General features: G+C 37.1%; 1 protein-coding gene across 2 annotated transcripts in view; it reads left to right on the top strand.

Moving 5' to 3' along the window:
• The window catches only part of AKT3 (AKT serine/threonine kinase 3), a 151581-nt gene that overhangs the window by 101092 nt on the left and 32739 nt on the right, over positions 1-17750 (top strand). For both annotated transcript variants that reach the window (XM_059467292.1, XM_059467293.1), the window contains 4 exons: positions 2153-2218; positions 3791-3859; positions 10821-10943; positions 12763-12891. In XM_059467292.1, the coding sequence (XP_059323275.1) occupies positions 2153-2218; positions 3791-3859; positions 10821-10943; positions 12763-12891 (387 nt within the window). The remainder of the gene's footprint in view (positions 1-2152; positions 2219-3790; positions 3860-10820; positions 10944-12762; positions 12892-17750) is intronic.

The following is a 17750-nucleotide window of genomic DNA, read 5'->3' as shown; positions in this document are numbered from 1 at the left end:
GTGCCATATAGCTGGTGAACCACAGAGGTTTAAAAATAAATAAATAATTAAATGAACCTTTTGTGCTTGTTTTTCTCCTTGAAGTGTGGTTTTTAGTTTTAGTGTTTCCCCCTGTATATTGTTATAGTGTACTCAATATTGCACTGCTATTCAGCTAAATGGCATCACAATCTATTACCACTGACTCTGTTGTTGTTGTTCAACTTCCTATTTTGACAATTTTTAAAGTCTAATTTAAAACTCCTGACATCTGTGTTTACTTTCCAGTTTAATAATACCTTATCTTCTGAGCATAGTCTGATAAGCATGTGTGTAGTACAATAATGTTATATTGGTATTATTTGTAGCGATATTAACGTGTACTCTGACTAAATATATTTACTTCTGTAGGTTTACAGTAGAAGTTTGAGTCACACCAGAGTAGTCTTTAGTTCAGTGTAACACAAAGCTTGGCGGTCGCTTAGCGCTACAGAAAATGGCTGCACCCTCCCAGTGGCTCCTGGGCCTTTCAGGCCTGGCCCCTGGCAGCCTGGGGAGGGGGATCCACAGCATGTGTTACATGCAGAATTGTACAAAATTCTGTGTATTCCCTTGGTGGGGGGTCAATTATGTGCTTTTTCTCCCTAGCCCTCAGGAGCTGCTGGTGTTGTAGCTCAGGGCGAGCTCTGCCCGCTGTGCTGGTTCCCTCACCCTGCTCAGCTCTGCTCTCTGCACAGCTGGTGCTGTGACAGCCATGCCCCCATGCCCCCATGCCCCTGGGGCCTCACTGGCACCCCCAGGCTCCTTCTTTGCCCCTGCATGGTGCCCACCCCAGGGCTGGCCCGTGGAGGGAGCAGGGAACAAACATGGATGAGCTTGCCAGGAAGCAAACATCCACAGCAACTGCCCAGTTTCCTTCTCTCTGATACAGAGCTCATTTTGATCTGTCCTGTTCAGGCTCACAGACAGGACAGTGCCACTGTCTCTCCCCAAAGTGCCTCTCTTCCAAATTGTGGCTGGAAATGAGTTGGGGGTTATGTGGACATCTCCCATTCCCAAGGATGAGGCCAAAGTCCTTAGGGATGCTCATCCTGGTCAGAGCAGCACTGCTCACCACTGGGCTCCTGAGGACAGCTTGGGTGGATAAAAACAAAACCAACCCCAAACCAAGTGGAAGTTTAAAACCAGCAAACCTGACTTTACTTAACACTTGGCGGGATGAGACTGGGTTTTATATTTGCCTGTCAGTTACTCGGTGTGTACATGTCTTGCACATTGGTTTAGTCTCTCTGTAGATACATTGTTCAGGTGATTCATACCAGAGCTGTGAAGTTGTGATGACTGTGTTTTTAAGCTATCAAATCCAATATTATAATTTCTTTCTTCTCTGAATTGAGTGTAAAGATTTCATTTTAAAACAAGAAAATGAGAAAACCAATTAAAATATGTTGTCAGATTTTTGTGAAATATTTCCTCAAAAATGTGAACATTCATTAAGTTTTCAAAACTGTACTGTAACCCACCCTTCCTTCCTTCCTTCCTTCCTTCCTTCCTTCCTTCCTTCCTTCCTTCCTTCCTTCCTTCCTTCCTTCCTTCCTTCCTTCCTTCCTTCCTTCCTTCCTTCCGACACTTCCGACACTTCCGACACTTCCGACACTTCCTTCCGACACTTCCTTCCGACACTTCCTTCCTTCCTTCCTTCCTTCCTTCCTTCCTTCCTTCCTTCCTTCCTTCCTTCCTTCCTTCCTTCCTTCCTTCCTTCCTTCCTTCCTTCCTTCCTTCCTTCCTTCCTTCCTTCCTTCCTTCCTTCCTTCCTTCCTTCCTTCCTTCCTTCCTTCCTTCCTTCCTTCCTTCCTTCCTTCCTTCCTTCCTTCCTTCCTTCCTTCCTTCCTTCCTTCCTTCCTTCCTTCCTTCCTTCCTTCCTTCCTTCCTTCCTTCCTTCCTTCCTTCCTTCCTTCCTTCCTTCCTTCCTTCCTTCCTTCCTTCCTTCCTTCCTTCCTTCCTTCCTCACTTCCTTCCGACACTTCCTTCCTTCCGACACTTCCTTCCGACACTTGCTTCCTTCCTTCCACCACTTCCTTCCTCCCTCCCTCCCGACTTTTTCCTTATAATTAATTCAATAACAATTTTATATCTTAATCCAGACCTACTTCTTCTCCTCTTTATTTCACAGGATGAAGTGGCTCACACTCTTACAGAAAGCAGAGTATTGAAAAACACCAGACACCCTTTTTTAACAGTAAGTATTAGGAACCAGTTTGAAGTACATTAGCAGGTAATATTTAGCATCCATTATGAACATATTTTAGTAATTTTGAATTTTTTCTCATGATGATTTGTAAACAATCTGTAGCTATCTGGTGCTATTGATATCCTTCATCAGGATACCAAGAATTAATTAAGAATTCAGAAAAAAAATTTCTAGTAAATTTGTAAAGCTTTACTGTACTGAAAATAAATTTAATTGTAGAAATGTGTAACCATTGTGCAATTTTTTGTAGTTTTTGTATACAAACACTTTTAAAATAAAAGATATTAATTTCACAGAAGTGCAAGTATTTTTTACCAAGAAAATTTAATTAAAAATCAGTAAAACAATAAAAATAGCTATTTTATTTGTTCAAAACAAGTAACTTATAGAGCCACAAAACTCCAATCCCACTACCACTGTCTTCATATGGTTAATATTTAATAGAAGGGAAAGACAGAAAAGATGAAAATGTTTCAAAAGAAACTCATGAAAAGTGACAATTAATTGATTTAACTTTACAGGTGACTTTCTTCTGTAGAAGCAATTCTAATTCCTCTTGCTTGAGAATATATTAAAAAATACTTCCCTATATTTCAACATATAATGAACATGCTTTTTGAGCCAGGGAATTTTTTTTTTGGAATAAAATTTCGAGGTATAGCATGGAAGCTTTCCTATTTAAAAAAACTTAACTTTTTTGGAAAGCAGAGGATTGCATTTACATTGGCAGGTCAAAATATCCTTGGAAATTCAGTAAAGATGAAAGAATTCCTGTAATGTTTCTTGAAGTAGAGTGTAATGTTAAGCAAGAGCAGGGGTACCTCCCATCAAAAAATGCAACAGTGGTACTGCACATGATACAGGTGGTATCTTCTTACCTTTCTGTTATTCTTCAGCAAGTTTTGTATTGAGATATGCAGTTTAGTTGCATATAGTTCTACTGAATTTCCTTTCTTTTAGGCTAAGTCTTCATGTGTAGATTTTCTGTGGTATCATTAATAAGTCAACATTGAAAAATCAAAAATTTTAATTAAGATCATAACATCTGTTGCAACTTTAAAATTATATGGAAATTAATATATTCATTTGGCACTTAGCATCCTTAACATTCCATAATACAAAACTAGAAAGTCCTTGCTTTGGAAATGAAAGCAAGCTGGATGTTAAGATGACTTTTAAAATTTCATTTGGGAGAAATGAAAAAGAATATGATAATCTCTCTCCTCATGGGCACTGTGGAAGTGGACATCATAAAATAGTGAGTAGAAATAGCTGGTACTGTATGAAATTGTGTCTCTTAGTACCCACTTAATACTTTCTTGTAATAAGCATGATGTTTTCATATCAGTGGACATGTAGCAGAGATGAAGAAACACTTGAAAGATTTTGTGTTAATTTAACTCAAGCTCCAGACAGAGTTGCACTTTCAATCACTCATAAAGGTCTTGCCAAAATCAGAATTTTCTGCTCAAAAAGATAAAATTTTGTTACAGTTTAAGTGCAAGACATTGGGTAAATATAAGATGATAATTGGTTTGATTTTGCTGTTTTCTTTGCAAGTCCTTGAAATATTCCTTCCAGACAAAGGATCGTTTGTGTTTTGTGATGGAGTATGTTAACGGAGGAGAGGTAAGTTTAAGAAATGTTCTGCACTTGTAACAGTAAGGCTGTCTTTGAATTACACCTTTAAGGTTATATTTTTTCCTTGCCTTTTTGCTTTCTAGTATCATTAAAGGGCTTTTATAAAAGAATTGAACTGTTTTATTTTAAAAAAAAAGTTGACATATTCTTATAACTTTTCTGTCAAAACTATTTCCTCTTCTGAAAAAATTCGACTTCTGTATAGTGAGAGATAATTTAATCCTAGAGAACTAATTACATATACTTGCTTATTGTTCTTTTTATTTAGGCATACTATAGCATGTTCTGGCATGAAGCAGTCATAATCCAGTGTAAACAAGCAAAAATAATATTGATGAGTGTTACTTTTGTCCTAATACGAAATCTGTCCTCTCTTTGCTGTAACTATTGCAAGTATCTATTGGAAATGAGTGGAGCATTCATGTTTTTCGTTGCTTGTTTCCACTTCATTTGCTGAGTACTCTGGAAATTTCAGCTGAAGTACTGAACTTCTTAGAGTTTTGTTAGCTTTGAAGCCATTGCTGTCCTCCAGCTGCTTACTAAAGAATGAAATATGAAAAATGATACGCAGCAAATGGAATTAGAGAACTGTAATTGAGGAAGAGGGCTTTTATCTACCTTTTAGATGCTGTTTGCTATTCAGGCTGTGTCTCGTTACAACATCAGCTGAGGGATTTTCCTTATTTTGTCAACTATATGCTTCATGATAATGTTAAAGGACTAAGTGTTTCCACTAGGAGTTTTTTTTTTTTTTGATTAAAAGATTCTCTCTTCATTCAGAATTTGCTGTGGCATGATACGTAATGCTTTGCATTATGTTTTAGCTGCCTTCTCCTGCAATAAAACTGCTTAGCTATAATCCCAGTGCCTGCAGCCCATTGGATCCCAGCTTGTCCTTGGCCATCCTCTACCAGCCATGCCTAAATATGGTGCTATAGGGTTCTCATATGGGAGGATGGCTTGTTTAACTCAATGTATAAACCAAATTTGCACATCACAGGTGTTGAACCAGATCCAAAAATCTCCCTCGGCAGTAAAGGGATAACAGCCTTCTCTTGGACACTCAGCTGGCTTATCTGACATTGAATTTACATCAGTAATACTAAGTCAGTGCTGTCTGCAATAAATTTTAAGTCTTGTCTTATAAACCAACTAATTCTTCATGGTTTTCCTCTGTGTAAGATCTTACTGCATTTCTGTAATCTTTGGGGAGCCTGTTTGGAAGTTGAATTTAGCTATTTGTGTTTTTTCCATCCTGTTTGAATGCAGAGCAGAGCCCACAAAGGATGTTGTCAACTCCTTTCTTATGACTGAGGATGCTCTGGCTGTATTTTGGTCAACTGTAGTTTGGTCAATGCATTTCTCTGCATTGGGTGGTGCAACTTTGTGGCTACTACTGCAAGTGTTGTGTGTCATGGGTTTGTGCGTGGCAGCCTGCCTTTGTTTTGTGGATTGCAATTGCAATGTACTCGTGCCAGCACTGGGTTACTTTCTTCCAGGTATGGTGCTGCTGGTTGTCAGTGTTGCTCATGTACTTTGCTGATGGTTCTCTAAGTCAATGAAGCTAACTCTGAAGTTTTGCCACTGTGGGAAAAAATGGCCTTTTGGGAGTAGGCAGTATTCTTTGAGGAAACTCTCTTGATTTGCCCACGTGCTTCTCTTTGACTAGAGATCTGGAGTAGTAAGTTGGACAAACTGCCTTTTTTAATAGGAATGTCTTTAATCTTACTAAATTTTCTTGTGAATTTCAGACTTTAGTCAGTGTCTTCCAAAAAATACAGAGGATTTCATATTTGTAAAAACAGCCTTATTATTAACTCAGCGTAAGTTGCTCAAAGGTTAGCCAGCATTTTAGCTTATATGATACACACACTTTTTTCTTTTGCTTCTTCTATCTACTATTCTGTTTGTTTTTCAAGAAATTACATTTCCCTATATATTCTGATTGTTCAAGGTGTTGAAAATTCACCTTTAAATTATTTCCTTCCACTGGGAAATTGACTGTAGATGTACTGTGTTGCTTTTGATTCTCTCCAGTGCTGTACTACCTTCAATGTGTTTCTGTTTAAAATGCCTTTAGATTACATACTTATTTTTAGGTAAACTGTTGTGCCTGAATCAATTTGTTGGGAATGGATTGTGTCTTTCACGAGCACAATTTTCCAGGCAGTTCTCCTCATGAAGGAGTTCTTGGAAGTTTATATAAGTATTTTTGTCTCCTACACAGGTGAAAGCAAGAAAGTGCCACCATTTAGGCTTCTGCCCTAGCACAGTAATAAAAACTGTGGTCAGCAGTAGGAGTCTTTGCTTCCTCTTTCTATAGCTAGGAAAAAAACAGTCAAGGAAGGGGGCACAGAGCTTCATACTGGAGGAGAAATGTGTTAAATGACTGTAAGCAAGAATCCTCTATATCTATTAAAAATCTAGCTCCGCAGTGAAGTTAATATCGCTCTACAATGTAACAATTTATCTTTGTCTTACCTTGCCTATGTAACTTCAAGTTGGTTGGGTTTAGTTAATAAGAGAGCATGTTACACTGAAAATGCAACTGCATCAGTTTTGCTGGTCTATGTGTGTGCTCTTTTACAGTGTACAAAGCATTACAGTAAAATCCTTTGGATTCCATTAAAAAAACCCCAGCATATTTGTAGTTTAACATACTAAAGAAAACCATTAGAGGAATTTTTTTTTCCCAAACAGATTATTCAGATGGAGATATTGAATATGTTTTCCTTATACTGAGAATGTTTTTCCTGCTGCTGAATGCACAATCTTGAAATAATTGCCAAAAAAATCTTGTGGACCAAAAGCTTAATTTTGTCTTCATTTGGTTTTGCTTTTGGACTCCATGGATGAAATGTTTACCAATGTCTATTGATCACAGCCTAAGTTGCAGTGTATAGCTAGAGGGATGCATCTGCCACCGTAATTACTTTTCAATACCTTTGTTGTACTGAAGGAATAATGTTAAAGTAGCATTAAGAAATTGAAATTAGATTTCAAGAAAACAAATATTCATCTGACTTAGCTGAGTTGACCAAATGGCTCTTTATTGTTGGGGAATGCTTTTGGAGTGTATGTTTCCCAGTTCTTATTTCCAGTATTTTGCTTTAAAGTTTGAAAATGTTTTAGAAATTAAATCTATTACATACATTACTCTGCAGAGTACCCTGATTCAGCTGTCTAATAAGTTGATTAACTTCCTCACTCTGCATTTAAGGATAATTCCAGATTTTGTACTTTGTAACAAATTTAATTGGTAATTATGTGTATAATAAAATTAGACCCTAAAATTTGTTCAGATCCTTCTCTACATAAGAATTCTGAATCTCTGTTCCTCTTGGCATTTTTGTTGCACAGCTCTTACTTCAGTTCATTAGGCAGGAGAGAATTAAATGGCTTGTTGTAATTGAACAAGTGCTATTACTGTCTGGAAAAAAAAAAGAAAGGAAAAAGACAGAGGATTTACAACCTACTTAACAAAAAATAAGTAAACAAGAGAATGTTCCTTAGCCCTAAATTATGATAGTCCATGGTAAGGGTGCTGTATTTCTTTGGGTGTAGAATATGCCAAGAAGCAGTACAAAGTTTGGAACAATAAATAAATAATTTGAAATTTCAAGGTTGCTACTGCAAGTGCTTTGCAAAGTCAACACTCAAATATAAAATGCAGCTCTGAACAAACCCAGTACACAACAGCAAGAGCCAGACATTCAACTTACAACATACTAAATGGGTCACTAGTGTGTGTACAACTGTAACATATCAATTGATACAAGGTTGTGTCTTTTATATATTTGGCATGCTTGGATTTTCAGCTGACTATACTTCTATGTTTAATATTTGTTTAAATTTTTCCATTAAGTTTTTTATTAGGTAAAACCCCATGATTGCATTGTTGTTCAGTTTTTAAAGGCATAGCAAGAAATTTGGAGCTCCAATCCTCACTGTAACAATAGCACCCTCGTGTATGCCATCAAAAATGTTATGTGAAAAATGGCTTTCTTTGTGCCAAAGCTATTTCTATTGCAATTCCAGTGGTTTTACAGCACATATTTAATAACTGTAAGTCAATAAATAGTGAAAATGTTGGAAACCTTTTTTTAACTTTCCATCACATTTCTTCTTTTTCTTCTTTGACTTAATACATATAATCTTCCTGTTCTGACAATTGTAAATAGAATACAGTGGCATAATTATTCCGAAATAGTGAAGCAGCTAATTAATTAGCTGAAAATTATGCTGTAATCCCCCTGTAATCTCTCTGCTTTTCCTATTATAATTTTAGAATCTGCTTAATATCTTTAGCATATATCTGAGTGCATGAATGTGCTTTTAATGTGCATTTTTTATATCTAAATGTACATTCTTCATTCAAAACTAGCGAGTATGGTTTGGTGACAGCTCTGTTAGGTGCTATAATAATGTGAGGAACAGTGACTGTGGTGTCACATATACATTAAAATAAGCTGACTCAGAAGCTCACACTTTCTTTGACAAACAAAACTGCTGTTAGTTGTTTCTAGCTGGTCATTTTACTTTGAAGTTGGTGTTTTTAATGAATATCAATGCTCTTGTTGGAAATAAACACTGAAGAAAGTAATTTTTTTTGTATGTTAATGGTCAGGCTGGCAACTTTTAGATTCAGATTTGGGACACTTTAAATGGAAACTAAAACAAAAATGTTGGTGACAAGTATTCTGAAGTTTTAGAATTTTCTAAGGCTGCTGTTCAGCTACTGGATTAGTCTCTTTCAAACAGAAAATTCCAAGATTTGTTTGGAATAGATATGAAATGTAGGACTAGCTGGGAGTTACAAATTTTCAGAGTGTGTTGATGTGTATTTTTAGTTACTTTTAATCCAGCAAAACAAAAAACACTCTTAAAAATTATTAGCACTAGCTTATTATTTATGAGAGACCATGAAACAGACATAAAAGCATAAATTGCGTAAATTTTGTATTTTGCTTTATGTGAATGAAATTCACCTAAGCAGTATTTGTTTTCTGTTTAAATACTAAGTAATAGTGTGGAAAGGACCACACAAATTGAGAAATGTACTTGTTATTTTCCCAGTTTGGTGATGCTTGAGGCCTTTCATGAAGTCAGACACGGTGTCTTGGTGTGGGTGGGTCTTGTGGTTGCCCTGAGCACTGGGGAGCCGTGGCTACAGAGAGCAAATCACTGCAGAGAGGCTCCTGTCCCACCAGGGACTGCTGCCTAAACAGGTGAGCAACAGGAGCAAAATAAAGATCCTCCTTGTCATGCAGGTTTGCCTTTTTTGTGCAGGGTGTTTTGAGCTCTGGAAAAGAAGTTGAATGGGGAAACCAGATACAACAAACAAAATTCTAAATATTTTCTTTAAATCGTAGTGCAGTTTCTGTATCCTGTGAAGTCTCTGCTTATACATATATATGCTGCCAAAAGGTTCAGTTTACTGGGAATGTTGTTTAGGCTAAGACAAAAGTGATACACTTATTATGAATTACAATTATCAGGAAAGAAGTTGACTTCTAGTTCATAGCAGTGACTTTTTAATTATGTTTTAAAAAGTCACAGAATTACCAAGGTTTGAAGAAACCTGAAAGATTATTTAGTCAAACCATCAATGAAGCACCACCATAATCACCCCTAAACCCTGTCCCCAAGTGCCACATCCAGAAGCCCACCCACTGAAAATAGCTGCAGTAATTCCTACACTGTTCTGTGCCATGTGGATAGTGGAGATTTTCTAAAGGCATAAAGTAGGATGTGATAAAGACAGATTAAGCACATCATTGGCTTTTTTTTTTACTGGTTTACTTTTGGGTAATTTTTAACCTACCTTGTCATTTCACGGTTCTCATCTACTTGATACTTCCAACAGTGAAAAAAAAACCACCCAAGCCTGCATGCATAGCTGTTGTGGATTTCACTGTCAAAGTTTAATTTATAAATGATAACATTTTTTATTTCTGTTTTGTTGATTGTTAGCTCCTGTGGTGAAGCCAAAAACATTGTAACATGGCCAGTCTGGTCTTAAGGAGAATACAGAAATATGCTCACTAATCTTTGCTTGAGGAATTACCCAAACTTGCTTTCAACAGTAATTAAAACTCACCACTTCAGAAAACATTTGAATTGAACAGCTAAAATGTGCTTTTTTAGATGTTGTTCCAGGTTCTGAGGGTGATGTTTTATCCATTAAGATACTGATAACATTACAGAGATTTATCTTACGCTTTTTCACTGCAGCTGAAATTACTGGCAATACATAATGACTATTATTTTTTGCTGAAAGACTAAAGTGCCTACAAAGTGCCGTTACTTCAAAAGTATTAAAGAAGAGACAAAACACCCAAACCAATGTTTACATTGTAGCCAAGAAATACACTAAATACATGGATTTGTTTTTATAAGCCCTCAGCATTGTTGATTTGCTTTTTCTAGTGACTATTACTTCTAGCATGTGAATGTATGGTTTGTAAAATGCCAGTTCCCTGCTCAGTCCAAGTCTATTGAAGAACCAGACCTTTTTCAGTTCAAAGAAAAGTTGCTAAAAGCACTGAAAAACATGAGGCAGAACCAAAATCTGTACATGTTAGTGATATTTCTCAGTGGCTTAAAGCAAAAATCTGAGGAAGTAGCAGAGGGAGAAGTACAGAATGATGCTGTTGCATACTTTTTCTTTTTTTTTTTTTTCCTCTGGTAACTGAAGGTTAAATGAGTAGCAAGCAGAATGCCTTAAACAAGATTGGTATATTGATTAAAACGCTGATTTAACAGCTCGCTTTCTCCCTTTGGAAACCTGGAAAAGATAAGCCAGCTGCTGTCTAAGAGTGCTGAGTGTCCACTGAGAGTACACTATCTATCATCACAATATGGTGATGAGAGGTGTTTTATGTTTGTGTTAATTTCCCCCACTAAATCAGTAATTATTACAATCCTGTCCCTGCTGTTTACCCTGCAGCTGTTTTTCCATTTGTCGAGAGAGCGGGTGTTCTCAGAGGACCGCACACGCTTCTATGGCGCAGAAATTGTCTCTGCCCTGGACTATCTGCATTCCGGCAAGATTGTGTACCGTGATCTCAAGGTAAAAAAAGAAAGGAAAAAAAGTAATCAAATTTTTGTTTTTGCAGAGGCTATGGGGACAAACACAAAGTAATTATAAAGTTGCGCTATTCAGAGTTAATGGGGAAAAAAAATATCTGTGTTCAGATTTAAGTTCTGTGTGTGCTGGAGGAAGTTGTTTGATATAGTAATCTCTAGATGGGTACATTCCCTCACTTTATTTTGATTGTAAAATGAAACAGAATACTGTAGTAGCAATACTTGAAGGAGATTTAAACTTCTGATCCTCATCCTTCCTACCCCCTGCCCTGTTACTCATAACTTAGATATCAACACAAATCTCAAATACAATTCTCAATGTCCCGAAACAAGGGAAGTGGTCAATTGGGACAATGTGGCTGCGTTCTTTTTATCTCAGCAACCAGGTGTTTCTGTATGCATTGGAAACATTTACGAGGATTCAGAATACTTCAGTAGAAAAAGAATTTATTTCAGGATTGATTTAAAAATTATTTTGTCTTTTGTATCTCAGTCTTTTGTATTCCTGTTATTGGAATGTAATTTGTTTTAGATTTGCCAGCATATACTGTTGCTCCAGGTACTCTGCTACACACTATGACCATGCTATATGGAAAAATAACCTCTGTTTTCAACAGGAACATTTTCTAACTTGTCTAAGAGGAACCTCTAAATTCCATGATGAGACAGTTTTATTTCTGTGTCAAGCCTTTAATTTCATATACAGGAAATTGTGCTTTCCTGTTGTACATGCACAGTAGTGGAATTCATTCATGCAATCCTTTGTACAGAAACCCAGGAGAAGGAGGCAATGGTAGGCAAGTTCTGCTCAGGGAGGCAAACAGAAAAAAAAACCTGGGATACCTGTTTGTAGCAGCATCTGTTGTAATAATGTGAAATGCTGTGAAATCCTGGGAAAATACAGAATTGTCTGGTCAAGGAATGATAGGTGATAGTTTTTAATTTAAATTCTAAATAACAAAGAAAGAGGAGTTTGACATCATTGTTCTTCTATTTTTCATGTTGTCTGCTTTGCATTTTCTTGTAACACAGACTCAACAGGAAATCTATACTTTTGATAATATTTCAGGCTTTATACAGACTTGGAATGACAGGGCTATGATTGTTCTATGTTAGCATTTTCACTACATGCCTTATAATTAGTAAAAAACCAAACCATTTTCTGTTGAGAAAAGTTGTTCAGAATGTTTTCTTTGGTTTCAGTTCTATCTGTATTTTAAGTACAGCTAATTGAAGCCTTTTTGGAAAGTGATAGTAGCCACTATTCTGATGCTTTCACATTTCAAAGCAAGGATCATATACTTAAAAAGCAATGCAAAGCTTAAGGAGGTATAAATTCACAATTTAAGAAGTGTCCTTTGCAAGTAGACAAGGAGAAATTTACCTCAGGAGTGTTTTTATCAGTAGCTGCCCTATCCCAAATTCTGTCTATTTTTGAAAAGGTTCTGGAAGTTGGAGGTATTTTAAGGATTTATGGATACAGGCTGTTTCATAACAGTTTAGAAAGTAAAAGGTGTCTTGATCAGTGGCTGTCATGTTAGACCAAAGGAAACCTCTGAAGTCATTGACCTGGGATTTACTCTTGTAAACTGTATTTGAGTATTAAATAATTGTCTAACTCCTGTGGCAGTAAACACTGTTACATGCTGTAATATGGTAGATGCTGTATTTTTTTAAATTACAAAGTAATTACATTCTTTTGCAAGGAATAACTCTTTTTTTTTACAAAATTGATGTAATGCATCGGTCTGGTCTGTTTTGTTAAGAAATACTAAGGGAATATTTTTCTCCCCAACACACAGTTAGAAAATCTAATGTTGGATAAAGATGGACACATAAAAATTACAGATTTTGGACTTTGCAAAGAAGGAATCACAGATGCAGCAACTATGAAAACATTCTGTGGTACTCCAGAATACCTGGCACCTGAGGTATGATTTGGAATATTTTCTTATAATACTGTATAAAATGTTTCTTTTCCATTTAATTTTAGACTGACAGTCTGCCTGATTAATACTCTATAGCTTTTATTCAGAATGGAATGTGCTGCTATTCTTTGTGGTGGTTGTATATATATTGGTGCTCAGCTCCTTAGTGTTTAAAAAGGCCTCTAACGTGCATTTTCCTTCTTATGTTTCCTTTTCTCTGTTAAAGTTTTTATCTTCCAATGATTTCTTCAAAAATAATCTTCCATCTGTCTGTCACTTGGAACATATGATCCTGCTTAACTGAGCTGTGTAACTAGCATTTATATAGCCTCAGTGGAGGCGAGGGGGAATAGGAAGGTACTGAGTTGAGTTTGATGGGTTTTTATCTGAATTCCCCGGTTGCAGGGAGAGGGAGTTGAAATTTTAGATATTTCTGCTAAAAGCAGTTGAGTGTGTCAACCCCAGAATTGGTGAGGTGGTCACCAAAACTGTCGGTTTCCTAGGATGTGAGCAGAGTGGCATTCCAGAGTATGCCTCCCCATCTGTCCCATTAGCTGGCACTCAGAGTGCCAAGCATCACACTCCTTAGGAATTGATAAAAAGATGGACATGAAGACATTGCTTTGGTTCCCCTTGCAGGAACTTTGATTGGAGCTTTGGTTTGGCCACTTGAGAGTCTGTTGTGGAAGCTCAAGTCATCCAAATGATCTGCTCCAGTATTATTAGTGCTGCCAGCTCTGCCACTGGTGCCTGCTGAAAGAAGGCAAGGGGAGCACCACCAAGATTGTGTTTTGGCCCTGCCTGGCTTCAGTCAACACTTCTGATTGTGCTGCTCAGAAATGTCACTCTGCCTCTCCTCAGGGACTGCCAAATACAGCTCCAGTACCCATATGAAAGACAGCCTAATTTTTACTTAATGCTAAGGATTCTGTGGATGCTGAATTAGCCCTTATTTCCACTCTTGTCAGCATTCAAGATTTCTAATTGACATAGTGCACACCTCATACTGAGATAACTTTCTAGTCAAGGGAAAAGATTTTAAAAGGCCCTTCAGTTCTACTGTTTCATTGAAGAAAGTTTTAAAGAGTTTAAGGGCCATTTCCCGCCTCTTGCAGCAACTCTGCACTACAATAAAAGTCTTGTTACTACATATTGCCTTTGAAGAACAACCTGCCTTAGTTTGAAGGGAGGAGGCTCTGATTAGACATAGGTCTTTATTCTCTTACTTTCAGCAGCACTGAATCCTGAGTAGCAGCCACAAGCCCTAGAGCCTGTTTCAACAAGCGATTCTGATTGCAATTAGGTTTTTATTCTAAACCCTGAAATTCAGGAATGTCAAACAAGCAAGTACACATCACCTTCTGGATAGTGCTGGTTGGAAATTAGGATTTTAGGATGGCTAGGTACATGGGTTTGAGTCTTTCTAAATCTCTTAAAGTCCCTTTCAGTTTGCAGTCACAGAGGAAATTGAAACTGCTAATACTTGGCTGTAAGTCAATATGATAGGTAGAGTTACTGAATCCATTTGGGATGATAGCAAGATATTTTGATACGTTCATTCTCCAACAGTAAAGGAAACATCAGTATTTTTAGAAGCCACTAACTTTCTCTTCATACATCTGGTACTATCATCCTTGACTCATTTGAAAATGTGTTAGCTCTCTTTCATCAATCTTGGTTTTAGACACTTCGCGCAACTTACTTGGTCCAGTTTGCTTTTCTGCTCTCTAGAAGCCCCACTTCTCTGCTCTGCTTCCCATTATGAGTGTTTTTGGAGACCTTCCCTGTAAAAATCTGTCTTGAAGGAAATTGAGTCTTCATTAACCTTGGGAACAAGGGAGCTCATTCCCTTTTCCCTGAGAGATAAAGGGTTTTGAGCAAGCAACTTAGACAGGTTACTGATAAGACATGAGAAGACTCAACACCTTTAGGAGGATAGCTGCTCACCTGAGACATTTGTATCTATTTTTGCCAGGGCAGCTGACTGATAAAGGGAGCCTCAGGAGCCTGGGTCCTCCAGTCTGTTTGTGAGCTTGCTTCAGAGCACCAATGCTCAAAAATCACTTCTCTTTGCAGTTCAGGCCACAGAAATAATTTTCAGGTGCCAAAGATTTACTACCTTGTGGCAAACTTCAGAGCATGAGAGCCTCATGTTACAACTGGACTTTAGTCTTGTTACCACGCTGAATTCCTGCCTGTCTATCCCAACACCAATTTTCTATGGTCTAAAGAAAATTAAAATAGCATTGGCTGTGTTCATCTTGCATCACTTTGTGCTGAGTATAAAATACAGTAGGGATATGAACACATCCTCTAGGAAGAAAATACTTGCCACTGCCAAATAGCAGGGCTTATATTTGTTAACAGTACAGATGTACATTTGTCACACTTATTGAAGAATGAGCAAGTAACTTTTTGTTTGTGAAATTTTATAGTTTTTTGAGAATAATTTGGTTTTATAAGAGTGAAATTACCCTTATCATCTGCTGTAGAACTAACACAAGCCTAATTTTTTTTTGTGTGCGCTTAAGTGTGGTGGTAATAATTAATAATTTCCTCGGCTGTAAGAATCTATGGCATTCCCCATTTGAAAGGTATAAAATACGTTACAATTTCTCAGTTAGCAGTTTTTCAGGACAAAGAGACTATTTCTTAAAAGTCTGTTTACATTGTTATTCTTCAAAGTAAGGTGTCACATTAGGGATCATTGTGATGTCAGGAAATATTCGTAGATCCAATGAGAAAAAGATTAATTGTGTTCCCATTTAGGTAATGCAGATGTATGCTTGATTTTTTTTCCAAAAAATGCTTATTTTGCAGTTTTGGAGTGGCAAAGGCAGGACAGGACCACATAAATTTAACAGGCAGTATAACTTGCTTAAAAAAGAAAGAATAAAACTGAGGAAAGTACTTGTAAATATACCTCTGAGTCTTTTAAAAGTAGTTTGGATTTCGGTAGTCTTCAGTTGACTGTCAAGGATGAGACCTGCTAATAAAGATACAGACTGGTACAGACTCCTTTTAATAGAACATTCAGGAAATGAAGCTACTTGGGCAGAGAAGTAAAATTTCTTTGGGGTCTGATCATTTATAAGGAAGTTTCCTTGGATGAGGTAACAGTTTCTGGATCTCTGTATTTCAGTTCAAGCTCCTAGGACTAAGTGCACAGTCTTTGTTATAGGAGAGCAGTCAAATGTGGTACTAAGTTTTGATGTCATGGGAGAGACAAGCTTTAAATACCAGAAATTACTTTTTAAGTCTTTCTAATAACAGAAGAGAAGTTGGTTTGACTCTGTAAGGGTTAAACCTTGTTTGACCTTTACAGAGGTAAGGGACTTCATGGATGTCATTCAAATGACTCTTAAAAGGTGTAGATGACCAATGATGTGTAGGTTTATTCTAATAACAAGGAAAATTATGTATTATTGGCATAAAAATACAGATTAGGTGGATGAATATGTATAAAAATGGTTCATACATACTGGTTAGATGGATGCATTCCTATAAGAACAGTTGCATTTTATTTAAAAAAGCAAACTATTTCTGTATAGTTTGTGCAGTTACAGTTACTCAAGGGTATGTGACAAAGAGCAAGAAAGGAGCAGACTCATTGCCTTTACCCCTAGACAGAAGATGTGCATGTCCTGTAACTAAAATAAGACCAGTGACAATCAAGGAAATACTAAGACCAATTATACAATGGTTATTTGGCCAGTATTTTTTAGTGATTGTTCTTCTAAAAATGGGAGTGAGAGAGATCATGTGTAATCAGTTATTGCCCTGAGTTTAATCTCAGAGGAGTGAAGGATAGAACTCTTATCAAGAGGCAGTGTCTGTCTCTCCACACACTGCACCTAATTTCTCACTTTCAGCTGTTCCTCTTAGGAAGGATGTGGCTTTGATGTAATCTAGAACCTGGCCATCAAAGTTCAGTGACTGAATTTCACCAAGGGAAAGCAGGCATGCTTGTAACAAGAAAACCTGAACTTTTTCCATGTTTTCAGGAATTGAAGTGAATTTTCTGAGAGTGTGGTGGTATATAGAGATTACAAGAAGCTGACAATAGAGTCAGAAAAAGCATTTTGTCAGTTGTACAGCTAAACATTTATTTTTGTTCTTTTAACACTTGCTTGGATTGGATCAGGATATTTGCCAAAGGCAGTCTGATAATATTTTGGAGTGAGACTATGATGATCTACCACATAACTTGTCTGATATGAGATGAAACTAAGTGCTGTGTGTGGGCAGAGAGGGAACTACTGAAACGTGCTGAGACAGGCTGACAACAGCGATGGATGTGTCAGGTTTTGCAGGCATCATGACAAAGCATTGTTCTTAACAGGGATTTTAATGCAGATAGAAGTTGCAATGCCAGTGTTAAAGAAGAGCTCCTTAAAGTGCTGGGAGAAGCAGGAAGGCCCTTGTTTGCAAACAGCTTGATAAAAGCAGTCAACACTGTGGGTAAACTGAGGCAGGCCAGTTGAGAGAGATCAGCTAAGGTGAGGATGTTAAAACTTCAGCTCACTCTACTGCAGAGAAAATGAATTTGCATGGGTAGTACAGCTGAAGCCTCTTTCCCCTCTTTCCTTTCTTTTCCTTTTTTCCCTTTTTCTTCCTCTTCCCCCTTTTTCCCTTTTCTCATGCAGTTGAGAAAAAAATTTGAGTATACTGAAGGAGGATAGTAAGAGAAGCTAATAGGAGGGAAAGGAAATGAATGAAATGAATGTAATAATGTCAGAGGTAGATTGATAGATCAGAAAACACAGATTAGAGGTTAGAATATTTTTCTTATGGGGAAAAATGTGATTTTGGGCAGGAAAGAGTTTGGACTAAAGATGATTATGTTACTTTGTTTATCTTTT

Source organism: Ammospiza nelsoni, chromosome 3 (assembly GCF_027579445.1).
Source record: "Ammospiza nelsoni isolate bAmmNel1 chromosome 3, bAmmNel1.pri, whole genome shotgun sequence".
In the NCBI taxonomy this organism is placed as follows: domain Eukaryota; kingdom Metazoa; phylum Chordata; class Aves; order Passeriformes; family Passerellidae; genus Ammospiza; species Ammospiza nelsoni.
Note: the sequence above shows the minus strand (reverse complement) of the source record. Positions and strands in the feature narration are given on the sequence as shown.